The 15,170-nt window shown below is 23.9% G+C and overlaps 6 protein-coding genes and 2 pseudogenes across 6 annotated transcripts; 6 read left to right on the forward strand and 2 right to left on the reverse strand.

Moving 5' to 3' along the window:
• Nucleotides 1-245: 245 nt before the first annotated feature.
• Nucleotides 246-3,162, forward strand: tgrB1 (IPT/TIG domain-containing protein; the record flags this gene model as incomplete). Its single annotated transcript, XM_636032.1, has 3 exons — nucleotides 246-1,190; nucleotides 1,279-2,701; nucleotides 2,822-3,162. The coding sequence occupies 3 exons, from the start codon at nucleotides 246-248 to the stop codon at nucleotides 3,160-3,162; spliced, it is 2,709 nt and encodes a 902-aa protein (XP_641124.1).
• Nucleotides 3,163-4,751: 1,589 nt separating this feature from the next.
• On the forward strand, nucleotides 4,752-5,144 carry DDB_G0280691 (hypothetical protein; the record flags this gene model as incomplete). Its single annotated transcript, XM_636033.1, has 1 exon — nucleotides 4,752-5,144. One exon carries the CDS (start codon nucleotides 4,752-4,754, stop codon nucleotides 5,142-5,144), a length of 393 nt encoding a protein of 130 aa, XP_641125.1.
• Nucleotides 5,145-7,278: 2,134 nt separating this feature from the next.
• Nucleotides 7,279-8,384, forward strand: tgrB2 (hypothetical protein; the record flags this gene model as incomplete). Its single annotated transcript, XM_636034.1, has 2 exons — nucleotides 7,279-8,220; nucleotides 8,307-8,384. 2 exons carry the CDS (start codon nucleotides 7,279-7,281, stop codon nucleotides 8,382-8,384), a joined length of 1,020 nt encoding a protein of 339 aa, XP_641126.1.
• Nucleotides 8,385-9,647: 1,263 nt separating this feature from the next.
• DDB_G0280697 lies at nucleotides 9,648-10,209 on the forward strand (annotated as a pseudogene; the record flags this gene model as incomplete).
• A 437-nt stretch (nucleotides 10,210-10,646) lies between these two features.
• Nucleotides 10,647-11,556, reverse strand: DDB_G0280745 (annotated as a pseudogene; the record flags this gene model as incomplete).
• An 800-nt stretch (nucleotides 11,557-12,356) lies between these two features.
• DDB_G0280699 (hypothetical protein) lies at nucleotides 12,357-13,137 on the forward strand (the record flags this gene model as incomplete). Its single annotated transcript, XM_636038.1, has 2 exons — nucleotides 12,357-12,450; nucleotides 12,992-13,137. 2 exons carry the CDS (start codon nucleotides 12,357-12,359, stop codon nucleotides 13,135-13,137), a joined length of 240 nt encoding a protein of 79 aa, XP_641130.1.
• Nucleotides 13,138-13,896: 759 nt separating this feature from the next.
• DDB_G0280701 (hypothetical protein) lies at nucleotides 13,897-14,145 on the reverse strand (the record flags this gene model as incomplete). The annotated part of the gene is made up of 1 exon (XM_636039.1): nucleotides 13,897-14,145. One exon carries the CDS (start codon nucleotides 14,143-14,145, stop codon nucleotides 13,897-13,899), a length of 249 nt encoding a protein of 82 aa, XP_641131.1.
• Nucleotides 14,146-14,687: 542 nt separating this feature from the next.
• On the forward strand, nucleotides 14,688-14,957 carry DDB_G0280703 (elongation factor 1b-related protein; the record flags this gene model as incomplete). Its single annotated transcript, XM_636040.1, has 1 exon — nucleotides 14,688-14,957. The coding sequence occupies one exon, from the start codon at nucleotides 14,688-14,690 to the stop codon at nucleotides 14,955-14,957; it is 270 nt and encodes an 89-aa protein (XP_641132.1).
• Between the last annotated feature and the right edge of the window lie 213 nt (nucleotides 14,958-15,170).

A 15,170-nucleotide genomic window follows, 5' to 3' on the forward strand; every position in this document is an offset into this window, starting at 1 on the left:
TGAAAAAAAACCATAAAATTCTAAAAATAGAGGCTATCTGGTGAATGAGCTTGAGTGTGGTATTTCATTTATTTGAAAAGGGGTATTTTTTTTTTTGTTAAACCCCTTTTTCTAAAAATAAAAAAAAAATTTTATTTGGTAGGGGCAAATCATTTTTTTTTTTTATTATTAATAAAAATAAATTTTTTTTTATTTTTTTTATTTTTATTATTGTTTAAATTTATAATGCTACAAGTTTTACAAAAATGAAAGTAATATATATTTATTTGTTATTATTATTAGTTTGTAAATTTTTATTTGTTAAATCAAGTTGCTCTTTAAAAGTTGGAAAAATAGAATGTACAAAAGAATTAGAAACGTTTTTATTATATAATGAAACAGTTGTCAATGTAAAAATGGATACAAATGGAGTAAAATATTATTTTAATGCACTCGAGTTTCCTTACAAGAATCTGTTATGCGATTTAAATATTGATATTAAATTCACACCAGAAATCCCATCATTCCCAAATATACCTACAACAGGTGGAGACTTCGGGTTCACCTTCAACTTTCCTTGCGACTATAGGCGAAGAGTCAAACGAATAGAAATAGAAAGAACTATATTATCTCTCAGTTTTGATACAAGCAAAAATCAGTTCGTTACTTACTTGAATCCAGGGTGTGGTCCTTTCAATATTAGTAGTAGTGGGATTCAGATTTTGAGTACAACTTATGAAACTGGTGCCATACCCAATGTACCAATTCTCGATGATGATAAAGGTATTTTAACTATTCAAGGTAGTAATCTCTACAATACATCAATTAAAATTTATTCAAATAACATTCTTAAAGACACCAACCCTAGTGGTGCACTAGATGCTTCCCATTCTTCTGTCACATTCTCCGCTGAAGAATTTTTAACCCCAAATAATTGGACAATTGAAGTCTCAATATGTGGCTCATTTTATAAGAGCTATTCCTTCCCATATTTTCCAAAGCTCGATAAAATGGAGGGGGTACTTAATGATAATGGTGGTAATATGGTATTTACTGGAAAGCATTTAAGACCAAAACACAATGTTACTGGTACTTTTGGTAATAAAACTATTGAGTGTCTCACATCCAATTCTTCAAAAAGCATAACATGTACCATTCCAAGTCGTAAAAACTATGGTTTTCTTGGTTATGATATTCCTGTAACAATTACTGTAAGTAGGATACAATATATATATTATAAATACATATTGTTATCATATAACATTACTAATTATTTTTTAAATAATATTTTATTAATAGATTGACGGTGAATATAAATCAAATACAATTAAAATATCTTATGATCTTCCATTGATTCAAAGTGTTTCACAAAGGGGTAATTCACAGATTTTCGATGTGACCGGTGTGTATTTTTCTGGTGTTAAGAATATGACTGTAATTACTGGTAAAAACATGAAAACTGATATTATCCAAAAGAAAACTGCAACATTGGAAGAACCTGGATTTTTTATTGAAAGTAATTATACCATTTTTATATTCCTACCAAATAATACTCAACCTGGTTTTATGAACCTTGTTGTTGGTGACGGTGGTAGTGAAACATTTACATCTCCAAGATATAATTTCAAGATCACTCCAACTATTACTGCTGGCCAAACCTTCAACTCAACTACAAGTGGTAATGATTTAGAAATTAAAGGCATCTTTATGAGAACTGTTGATTCTGATGGTAGAGATGTTCCACTAACAGTCAATAGTGGGTCTGGTGGTCTTGTTTGCAATCCATTAAAAGATGGTGATGGTTTATTATTCACCTGTGTTCTAGGACCTGGTTTCGGTTCAAGCCATACAATGAACGTTTACTATAATCTTATACCCATTGGATCATTTACCGTTAGCTACAATCCTCCATACCTTGGCACAAGTGAACAAGAAAAAGATGGGACCATTAAAATGAATGGTAAGGACTTAGGGGAATCTGTTAAGGATTCAATTATGACCGTTGTTTATTCTGATGGTAATACAGTAAATGGAACCGTAATTAAAAGTAGTCATACTTCTCTTATATTTAGGTATCCTATAGGCAATAGAAACACTGCAAGCTATATATTCCAACTTGGTGATCAAAAGAGTAATAAGGCAGGTCCATTCACTTTGAAACCTATTATTGAAAACACTGATCCTGCTGTACCATGTGGCGGTGGAGTGGTTACTATCAATGGTCATTACTTTTTTAACTATACCAAAGATACCACAACTATTACCATTGGTAAAGTACCATGTAATATTTCTTCAATTAGTGAAACAACCATTGAATGTGTAATTGTACCAAATCTTAGATCTCTTTCTCCATACTACACATCTGGCACTAAACCATTAGTAATCAGTAGCTCAAATCCTGGTACTGAAAAGGTCTACCAATTGACACCTGCAGGTCTAAACTATAAGTTTGCACCACCAACCATTACAAATACATCTGCAATTGATCAAACCGCTTTAATTACTATATATGGTACATCATTTGGTGATGCAAATCTTGAAATTCTAATCAATGATAAACCATGTACACAACCTGAAATTAACATTCACACCTATTCTAGTTTAACCTGTAATGTAACCAACTATGATGAAATGAAAATATATAACTACTCTAATACTAAATTCAATATTAGTATCTCTGTTGATGGTCAGTACTTTATTGCTGATATTTTCCAATTTAAATGTAAGTTACATACAATCATATCATTCTCTATCTTATTATTTATTACTATTGCTGTATATTAATTTTTTTTTTTTTTTTTTTTTTTTTTTTTTATTTATTATATTACTGTATATTATAAAGATGAATCAGGAATTATTTATAGTGAAAACAAATCAACAGGATTTCCAAATGAGATGTATCTCGGTTTTGTTGTTTTTGTAATATTTATAGCATTAATTTCATTTGCCGCTAAAAATCAGATTGAAAAATATTTTGAAGAGAGAAAATCCAGAAAAGCATTTAGATCACTTGATAATTTACGTCTAAAACTTCGTCAGAAACATGCTACTGAAATCGCCAAACATTACACATTTGGTGAACAAAGTGCTCCAAAGCCAGATAAAAGTACCTTCTATGATATAAGAAAGAAATTATCTAGACTTCCACTCATCAGACGTTGTTTCAAAGAACATACTGATTAAATAATAAACCAGCAGTAATAAATAATTTCATCCAAATCCAATAATATCCAATTTTAATTTAATTCAAAATCAAACCAATATGTAATCTATATCTTCTTTCCATCTCTTTTATACTATTATAATTTTACTTCATTCATAATATATTTAAATAAATAAATAAATAAAAAAAAAAAAATAAAAAAAAAAAAAAAAAAAAAAAAAAAAAAAAAAAAAAAACAAATAGTTACTTAATTATTTTGTGTTGCATTGTTGAAAACATTGAAAAAACATTCAATTTCCTCAACTTTCATTCTACAATAGTTTCATACTATTTAATATATAAAATTATTGGGTGCAGGATAAGTTTATCAATTTATTTATATATTTGTTCTGTTTTTGGCAGAAATAAAAATAAAAATAATGTGAGCGAAAATATGAAAATTTTCATTTTTTTTTTTTTTTTTTTTTTTAAAGAATTTGGCACAGAAAAATAGAAGACTCAAAAATAATAAAAAAAAAATATTCAATATTATAATAAATTTATTTGAATAAAAAAAACGTTATTAATTTTTTTTTATTATTTTTCATTTATTTTTTTTAATCTTGGTCAAAAAAAAAAAGCATTTGGTGATCCATGGAACAATTTTTGCAAAATCAAAAAAAAAAAAAAATAAAAATATAAAAAAAGATATTTATTTTAAAAAAAAAATATCCAACAAAAAAACAAAAATTGTAATTTTTTTTTTTATTTTTTTTGATATACTATTGTTATGGGTAAAAATATTGTGTTTATTTGTTTTTTTTTTTTTTTTTTTTTTTTTTGATATACTATGGGTAAAAATTTGAAAAGGTACACTGTTTTTTACTATGTTTTTTATAACTTTTTTTTTTTTTCACCCATTTTTTTTTATATGTTATTAATGTTTTTTGACTTTTTTTTTTTTTCCCATCACACTGTTTGATAATGTTTGTTTTATTTGGTAGTGTTTTTATTTTTTTCACTTAATTTATTTAGTTATGTTTGTAATATTTGTTTTTTCCCATCACACTGTTTGATAATGTTTGTTTTATTTGATAGTGTTTTTATTTTTTTCACTTAATTTATTTAGTTATGTTTGTAATATTTGTTTTTTTTTTTCTCAAACTATTAATAATTATACTAATAACCATTACAAAATAAACTATGAAAGTTAACAATTTTTTTTTTTTTTATCAATTTGTTCGCTTTCTCAATGCATTTTGAGCTTGCAGAGATATAATTTATGAAAAAAAAAAAATAGAATTTTCAATGGGCTCAAAAATAATATTTTCCAGTGTGACCAGAACATATATCTTTTTTCTTTTTTTTTTTTTTTTTGTCATCTCATTTTCCAACTCACCACTGTTTAATTTAAAAATAAATTTATTTTTAAAAAAAAAAAATAAAAATAAAATAAAAAATAAAAATAAAATAAAAAAATGAATAATTGAAAAAAAAAAAAAATAAAATGAAAAATGAATAATTGAAAAAAAAAAAAAATAAAAACCCCATTCAATTTTTTTTTTCTCTTTTTATATTTATTATATTACCTCTCTTTAAATCTATAATTAAATAATAGATTTACAAAAATATGAATGCAGAATTATTTCAATTTCCAAATAATAAAAAAAATTTAAAAAGAGCTCATGATGACAGTGATGAAGCCTTTTTCAATAAAAAGAATGATAATAGTTTAAAAGAATTCAGAACTGATGTTGTTTTTCAAGATTTTCAAGTAAACAATTATAATTATAATTTTAATCAAACTCAACAAAACTTTTATTCAATGGGTAGCATCCAAAGCCACACACCAAGTATTGTAGTTCCAAATCCATCAATTTCAAAGCCTCCACAACTAATAAATCAAAATAATATTAACATTCAATCATCAATTCCAAATATTAATATAACTAGTAATATTAACCAAAACAATTTAAACGTTTTAAATAGAAACCCAAAAAATTGTTTAAATCATTTTTTTTGAAAATAAAAAAAAATTAAAAAATTAAAAATTAAAAAATAAAATAAAATAAATTTAATTAATAAATCAGAGTCTAAACATTTTTTTAATTAATTATTTAAAATTAATAAATTAAATGAAGAAAATAAAATAAATTAATTCTATTTTATTTTAATTATTAAAGTAATAATTAATTAATAATTAAAAATATTATATTACAATTTTTTCAATCTTTTTACAATTTTTAAAATTTTCTTTATTTTTTATTTTTTATATATAATTATAGATGTTATGAAACAATAAAATAATTATTTTTATTTTTTTTTATTTTTTTTTTTTAAAAATTAAAATAATTGAATGAATGTGTTTGTGGTAAGAGTTTTTTTTTTTTTTTTTTTTTTTTTAAAAGTATAATTTATCAGATATACCTGGGTCAACATTACAACCAACAGTTCTATCAATTAAAAATGCCATGTTGTGTGCAAAAAAAAAAAAAAAGTATTAATATTAAATATCTATAAATATTATTAAAATTTAAAATGATTATAATAATTAGCAGATTTTTTAAATCGAAATAAAGGTGACCCATTTGGAAAGTGAAGAATTGAAATAAATCAGCAGCCATTTGATGTTCATCCAATAATACGTGGTAATGAGTTGGATTAATTGAAGCTTTGAAGGCAACTCTGGGAAACCAAAAAGAAATCATACCAGCGGCATATCTATTGATGTTATTTCCCAAGATTTTCTAATACGGTTTGAGATCTAACTATTTTGGTAGTTGAATCACTTAATAACATGGTACCGACTTCTGTTGAGCACTGAAACCTTTCCAAACTTCTAAAAAGTGTTTTGAAATTCTCTTTTACCAACTGGTGTTTAATAATTTTTACCCATTAATGAATATCCTATTGATCTCATAAACTATTTTAATTTTTAAAAAATATTATAAAAAAAAGATTAATATGAAAAAAAAAAAAATGGAATAAAATAAAATAATATAAAAAAATTAAAAACTTACAGATTTAGTTAAAATATTAACGAGTTGAGAGTTATTTGATTTATCATTAATTTGTATCTTTTATCTCTTGCTACTTGTGGTGGACCAAAATCAATTCAAAATCAACCAATTTCTTAACAGTGCGAATAAGACAAAAAGTATTTTCCAATACTTTCTCGAACCATGCAATATCTTGGATATCATCACTGTCATCTCTAAACCTTTTCTTGAAATTCTTAAAGCATCCTGTGATTAAGGTGAAAATAAAAAAAATAAAAAGGAAAAATAAAATTTTTTTTTTTTTTTTTTTTTTTCGACAAACGGAGCGCCAAAAATACAAAATGATTTGAAAAATAAAAATGTAATCATTCTAATTATATTTAAAAAAAAAAAAAATTGGGTTAAAACAAAGGAACGGAATATATTTCTGATTAATTTTGTTTTAATATTTATAAACTGTTATAAAAAAAAAAATAAAAAAAATAAAAATAAACTTTTCTTTTTTTTTTCTTGTTATTTTAAAATAAAAGAAATTGCTAGAGTATAAAAATAATAGAAAGGTGTTTTAAATCATTATAAAACAAGAATATATAAAAACAAATAAAAATGATAGGACTACAGTCATTCATTAGTTTTATAATTTAATAATAAACAATCATTTATTTATTTGTTTAATAATTTATTTATTTAAATAGTACAGCTTATTCACAAATACCCAAACATCGATAATCTTAATCTACAATAATAATTATTAGAATAAAATAATTTAATAAATGATCAAACTGTTAGTCAATTACCATCACCACCACCACCACCACCAACTCGTGATTCCAACACTATCTCACCAAACTCAACCATCTATTCTAACTTAACCATAAAACACCAGAAAAAAAAAAAATTTTAACAAATAAATTGAAAAAAAAAAAAAAAAAAAAATTATAATGAAATTCTAAAAATTGAGGCTATCTGGTGAATTGGCTTGGGTGTGGTGTATAATTTATATGAAAGGTGTGTTTTTTTTTGTTGAACCCCTATTTCTAAAATAGAAATGCTTTTTTTTTTGTAAATAATATTTTTTTTTTTTTTTTTTATTTTAACCTCAAATTAATTTTTTTTTTTTTATTATCGTTTTTATTTTAATATTATAATTTTAACAAAATGAAAGTTTTATATATTTATATATTGTTATTGGTTTGTAAATTTTTATTTGTGAAATCAAGTTGCTCTTTAAAATATGAAAAAATAGAATGTACAAATGAATTTGAAACATTTGAATTATATAATGGTACTGTTGTCAATGTAAAAATGGATACAGTTGGAGGGAGATATTATTTTAATCCACTAAAGTTTCCTTACAAGAATTTGCTATGCGATTTAAATATTTTAATTAAATTCACACCAGAAATCCCATCATTCCCAAATATACCCACAACAGGTGGAGAATTCGGGTTCACCTTCAACTTTCCTTGCACCTATAAGCGAACAGTCAAAGAAATAGGAACAGAAAGAACTTTATTATCTCTCAGTTTTGATACAAGCAAAAATCAGTTCGTTACTTACTTGGATCCAGGGTGTGGTGCTTTAAATTTGTTTTTTGAAAATATCCAGATTTTGAATTCAACTTTTGAAACTGGTGCCATACCCAATGTACCAATTCTCGATGATGATAAAGGTATTTTAACTATTCAAGGTCGTAATCTCTACAACACTTCAATTAAAATTTATTCAACTAACATTCTGAAAGACACCAACCCTATTGGTGCACTAGATACTTCCCATTCTTCTGTCACATTCTCCGCTGAAGAATTTTTAACTCCAAATAATTGGACAATTGAAGTCTCAATATGTGGCTCATTTTATAAAAGCTATTCCTACCCATATTTACCGGTGCTCATCAAAATGGAGGGGGCACTTAATGATAATGGTTGTAATATGGTATTTACTGGAAAGCATTTAAGACCAAAACACAATGTTACTGGTACTTTTGGTAATAAAACTATTGAGTGTCTCACAACCAATTCTTCAAAAAGCATAACATGTACCATTCCAAGTCTTAAAAGTTATGGTTCTCTTGGTTATGATATTCCTGTAACAATTACTGTAAGTAGGATACAATATATATTATAAATACATATTGTTATCATATAACCAATTACTAATTATTTTTTAAATAATATTTTATTTAGATTGATGGAGAATACAAATCAAATACAATTAAAATATCATATGATATTCCAAGGTATACTTTTAAAATAAAAAAATAAAGAAATATAATACTCTTTTTTTTTTTTTAATTATTACTTTATTTTTAAAATTTCTACTTTTTTTTTTTTTTTTTTTTATTAAAATCTTTACGTTAATAATTTAAAAAAAAAAATTATAAAAAATAAATAAATAAATAAATATTATTATTTATTTATTTATTTTTTATAATTTAAATCCGTTTGAACATAGGGTCAGCATAAACCCCACTACCACACCCTCACTGCTGGAGAGGAGATGGTAGGAGGCGTTATGGTCTATATGATTACTCAGTAAAATAAGCAGGTATTCTACGTTTTATGGTGTATAATCGAATAGACTGATGTCGATGATCAAGTGACCTTGATTATGTTCGAAGCCACGTAACACAATATCATGGTCTGCCACAAAATCAACAAAAACAATAACAAATAATTATAAAATTTGATTTGATTAATAATAAATTTTAAAAAAAAAAAAAAAAAATTTTTACACTTCAACCAAATCTAATTTTATAAAAAATAAAATAAATTCAATTATTTTTAATAAGAATTTAGTATAGATAAATATACACAAAATGATATTAAAATTTAAAAAAAAAAAATGAATGTAATCATTCTATTTTTTTATTAATTTTTTTTTTTTTTATTTATATCGATATAAACAATTTTGAAAACAAAGGAATGGAATATGGTTCTGATTAATTTTTTTTGTTTTAATATTAATTTTTTATTCATAAAAAAAAAAAAAAATAAAAAAAAAATAAAGATAAAAATAAACTTTTGTTTTTTTTTTTTTTTTTTTTTTTTTTTTTTTTTTTTTTTTTTTGGAAAATCTAAAAATATTAAATAAAATATTATTTAATAAATAAAAAATAATAAAATAACAAAATAATAAAAAAATGTAATAATAAATAATAATAAAAAAAAAAATTTTAATATTAATAATAATAAAAAAATAAATTGATTTGTTTTAACTTTTTTTTTTGGTGGCATTTTTATTTTTTAAGTGCATTCACCACGTGCACAACCAAATAGTCAACAATCACTAACAATTTATAACATGTTGGTTCTTGTAGGTGAAAAAAACTGGAAAAAAAAGATACAAAAATGAAGAAAAAAAATAAATTTTAAATCATTCAAAAAATAAAACAAATAAATAAATATAAATAAATAAAAATAAATTAAACAAATTTATAAATAAATTCATTTAATAAATATAATTAAAGTAACAAAATAAAATAAAATAAAATAAAATAAAATAAAAATAAAATAAAATAAAATAAAATGTTATCAGAATTTTTCGACAGTTTAACATCATTTTTTAGTAAGATATTCTCATTATTTGAAGGTAAAAAAGATATAAGAATATTAATGATTGGACTTGATGGTGCAGGTAAATCAACACTTTTATATTAATTAAAATTGGGTGATATTGTTTCAACCATTCCAACGATTGGATTCAATGTTGAAACTATTAAATATAAAAATTTATCAATGGCAGTTTGGGATGTAGGTGGTCAATATAAAATTATGGAAACACTATTATTATGTTTCAAATGCAATCATCTTTGTAGTGGATAGTACTGATCGTGAAAGAATTAATGAAGTTAAAGAGGAAATTGATAATCTTTTAATTCAAGATGAATTAAAAGGTACACAAATATTAATATTTGCAAATAAACAAGATATGGGTAATGCAACGAATACCACAGAAATTGTGAACTCTTTAAATTTAAATTCAATTAAAGATAGAAAATGGTATATTCAGCCATGCAGTGCCATTAAATCACCACATGGTATATATGAAGGATTTGATTGGGTTGCAAATTCACTCAATAATAAATAAATAATAAAAAAAAAGTTCATATATTTTTATTATTATTTTTTATGTGTTTGTTTATTTATTTACTTATTTATTTTATCATTTAATTAATTATTTATTAGTCCGTTTGCTTATTAGTTTATTTATTTATTTTTTTATTTATTTTTTTATTTATTTATTTTAAAAGTTTTAATTTTATAAAATGTGATTTTAAATTTACATTTTCTTTTAATTTTTTAAAAGTTTTTTCTTAAATATTTTTTTGCGCGACTTATTATTCTAAAAATAAAGAAACAACCAATGATAGAACAACTAGAAGCAATACCAATAAATACAAAAGCTGCAGTTAAACCAGCTGATACTTCTTCTTCTTCTTCTTCTTCTTCTTCTTCTTCTTCTTCTTCTTCTTCTTCTTCTTCTTCTTCTTCTTCTTCTTCTTCTTCTTCTTCTTCTTTGCCAATAATATATTGTGTTAATGATATACCCTTAAGACTTATTGAATTACAACCACCGAAATTAACGTCAGGTGATACTATTTCACAAAATTCATTTACATCTAATTGACATTTCAATTGAGTTGTTTTTGAATTTATAAATGTACATTGTCTATCACAAATTGTAATAGATGGGATAAATGATGAATTTAAAGTCGAAGATAATCTAGAACCATTAATTGTTATAATACCACCTAAATCATTTGGAAATAATGATACTGAATTTACTATTGCTGGGAAACAATAGGTATAATTCTTTTCATTTGAGACACCATTTACAGTAATACTAACAGATATTAGACCAGGATCAACTATATCATAGTTATACACTTGAATTAGTTTATGTTTTACTGAAATAACAAAATCAGGTTGATTAATACCATCAAATAAAACCGTAACCAGCTTTTTATTTGTATGGAAGTTATCACCACTAATTACTATATCTTTTGATGGGTGTAAATAAATACTTGATATTTTAGGTGATCCATATTAAAATGGTAAAGGATAATACCCGTCTTGGTAAAGGACTACCCGAAATTCTCGAGAATGGTTCATCTGCATAGAATAAACAATATCTCTTATTATATATATAGATGACAATCAAAATAATTTGGTACCATTTCATATCTGGGTGTTGTTTCGTTTTCATACAAAATGAAACGGGTAAAATATGGGGAATCACCGTTAAAAATTAATATAAATGATGTTATATCATATTCTACTTCTAATATAAAAAATTAATTAATTTCATAAACACATTATTTTAATAAATAATTAAAAAATGATACTTACCAATTGGATTTGAAAAATCCATTGAATACCTTGATTTAAAAATTGAGAATAAAAATAAAATCAGTAATGAAATTTTCTTTTCCATTTTTATTAATAATTATTAAAAAAAGAAAATTAAATTAGAGAAATAATAATTAATATTGAGTAATTAATTAATTTTTTTTTTTTTTAAAAAAATAATAACAGCATGGGTTGGTAAAAAACTGTGTGAGATTAGTTGGCATGTGGAAAAAAAAAATATATAATAATAAAACACAAAGAATTTCAAAAAAAAAATAAAAATATATAAAAAATAATAAATGTATGAAATAAAAAAAATGTTTTTTTTTTTTTTTTTTTTTAATGATTAATTTTTTATTATTAATTTATTTACCTTATATATTTTATTAGTTATAAATACAAAAAGTATTTTTTAAAAATTATAATAATATTCATTTTAATAATAACAATTTTTTTTTTTTTTTTTAATTTATTATTATTGTCATTTTCATTTTCTTTATTTTCATTATTATTATGATTTATTATAATAAATCATAGAAATAATGTAAATAGAGATATTCAAAATGACAACAATAATAAAAACGTTTTTCACACCAAAAAGAATTAAATTTTTTTTTTTTCTTTTTTTTTTTTTCTTTTTTTTTTTTTCTTTTTTTTTCAAAAACCTTCAAATTTTTTTTTTTTTTTTCATTTTCCATCATCTTTATAATTAATAATAAATGTAATTTTTCTTTAAAAATAATTCATTTTTTATTTTTATTTTTTTTATTTTATTTTTTAAACCGTACATTTTATTAACTGTTATTAATTAATTATAAATTACTATCATATGGACAAAGGCCAACAACAAAAAGATTAACCACCTTCAAGATGTTGAAAAAGTGAATGAAGAAGAAAATAAAGTTTATAGTATCAGCATCACCAAAATTATATACATCAAAACCCATATCACCTACTAGTAGTGGTAAAACTTCAACATGTTGGTAGAATATTTAGCAAGGCACTAAGATAGAGCCAGATCTGGATTATTTCAATTGTTTTATTCAAGTAGTTATCTTTTTTTTTTTTTTTTTGTGAAAATTTTAAATCAAAGATCAGGTGATATGGAATTCGATCAATTATCATGGTATCAGCATCAAATCCTATAGAAACACTATCAATTCGCGTCCACCATCATCTATCGTTTAATGACCTATCCTGCAACTGATCCGGATTGGCAAATATTTTAACTGGTTTAGAATTATTCTACGTAAATCTTTAGAATGGTAATCACCAAAAGATCCAGAGCAACCATTAGGCGATAAAGACAAAACAATTGGTAGTAAATCAAATGTTTCAAAACTGATGAAGAGATGAAAGATGAATCTAAGGTAATGCTGATGACAATAGTGGTATGACTTGGCCAACTCCATCTAAAAATAATACAGACATGTGCTCTTAACATCTTAAATTTCAACCACTACCACCACCACAATCAAGGGTATAACTCTGACTCTCAGTGGATATTCCACAAAATAAAGCTCAAGATGGTCGAGTAGAACAAGAAGAGGATCAAATGGATATCGATAATGAAGAAGAAGATGATATGGCTGTTGATCATAAACAAGAAATTAAACATCAAGATGATTCTAAACAACTCAATGAAAATAAAAAGATATCAATTTAAAACAAGATCAACATAAACAACATAAGGAAAAAGAAAAAGAAAAATTGGAAAAGATCAATAAGATGGTGAAGATGATAAATTGGATGGTTTAAATCAAAAAGAACAATTCACAGAGGAACAATTAAAAAATTTCACAAATACTGAAAAGAAGATCTGGACAATTGGGACTTATTCTTGAACCAACTTTGGCAACTAAATTACAAGGAGATTATAAACCAAAACCAACCAAGAGACAATATCAAGTTTTATTGACAATCATCGATAATACTTAATCAATGGCTTCCTATCACTGTGGTTTTGCATTAGAAGCTATGATACTATGATTTCAATGTAGTTGGTCAGTTAGGTATTGTTAGATTTGGAAAGATGATATTCAATTGGCGTTCATTCGATCAAGTTTTCTGATCAAACGCAGTGTCCTGCCTGAAATCACACAATTTAAACTCCAACAAACTAAAACCAATATGGTTAACTTCCTCTCCAAAACCCTTCAAGTCATGGATATGAATAAACGATCAAGTTTAGGTGAACTATGCATTGGTTTTCATTGTTTTTGATGGCTGAAGTTTTAGTGATCCAGAAACTACAAAGAAATATCAAAGATCAGGTTTAAATTTATTACGATCAATCATTCATAATAGATTCAAATCTAAAGGACATGAAAGAGATTAGAGGTTACCAATAGTTAGCTTTTTAATTAGAAAAAATTGGGTATTGTATGATCAATTATTGTCAATACTAATCTCATCAATCAACACCTCAACTCATTAAATTCAGATGGTCCAAAGAAGATAGATCTAAAAAAGATAAAGCAGCAGGGACTACAACAGCAACAACACCAACACCAACACCAACACCAACAGCGACAACAACACCAACACCAACAGCGACAACAACACCAACACCAACACCAACACCAACACCAACACCAACACCAACACCAACACCAACACCAACACCAACACCAACACCAACACCAACACCAACACCAACAGCTGATAAACCCATTTCATTCTAAAGTTATATGCTAATGGTTATAAAACTATATCCACAATAACAATTATCATCTGAAATACTAGGAAAATCAAGAATGAACAAAAATTACAACAACCACCATTACAAGAACTAAAAGAATAAACCACAATATTAGTAATAGTTATAGTATTAGTTATAGTATTAGTAATATTAGTAATAGATAGTAATAGTATTGCTAATACCAATACTAATAGTAATAATAGTAATATTAATTGTGCAGAGTAAAAGTAGTAAGATTAATCAAACAGTTTATCCATATAATTTAAATTGTTTTTTCTTTCATTTTTCTCAACAAATTATTATAATAAAAAAAAAAAATTAAACAAAAAATAAAAATAAATATAAAAATCAAAAAGTTATTTTAGTGTTAATTTTTAATAATTTTAACAGAAATTTTATTTTAGAGAAAAAATTAATTTTAAAAATAAAATTAATAAATGTTATTCATTATTATTAAAAAAATAAAAAATTCATTACATAGCTAAAAAAAAAAAAAAAAAAAGAAATAAACAAAAATGACAGGTAAAATTTCAGTTGTATTTAGAGTATCACCATGGGATGAAGAAACTGATATTAAAAAAGTTGAGGAAAGAGTTAGAAGTATTAGCAAAGAAGGATTGCACTGGGGTGACAGCAAAAATGAATCAGTCTTTGGAGATATCAAAGTATTGAAAATCCTTGCAGTTATTGAACCATCAGTATCAGTTGATGAGATCGAACAAGAAATCTCTGATTTTGATGACTTGGTTCAAGTAATTATCTTTTTTTATTTATTTCCAATATAATTTTTTCTAATTTTAATTAATATTTTTTTTTTTTTTTTTTTTTATTTTTATTTTTATTTTATTCCCTACTCCAACAGAGCGTTCAATGCGAAAATATGTCTTTGATCTGACTTTTTAAGATATTAAAAATAAAATCTAGCCCCTTTTTTTGCTTTCCAAAAAAAAAAAAAAAAAAAAAAAAAGTTTAAAAAAAAAGAGAACTGTATTTTATTT

Source organism: Dictyostelium discoideum (genome assembly GCF_000004695.1).
Source record: "Dictyostelium discoideum AX4 chromosome 3 chromosome, whole genome shotgun sequence".
In the NCBI taxonomy this organism is placed as follows: Eukaryota; Evosea; class Eumycetozoa; order Dictyosteliales; family Dictyosteliaceae; genus Dictyostelium; species Dictyostelium discoideum.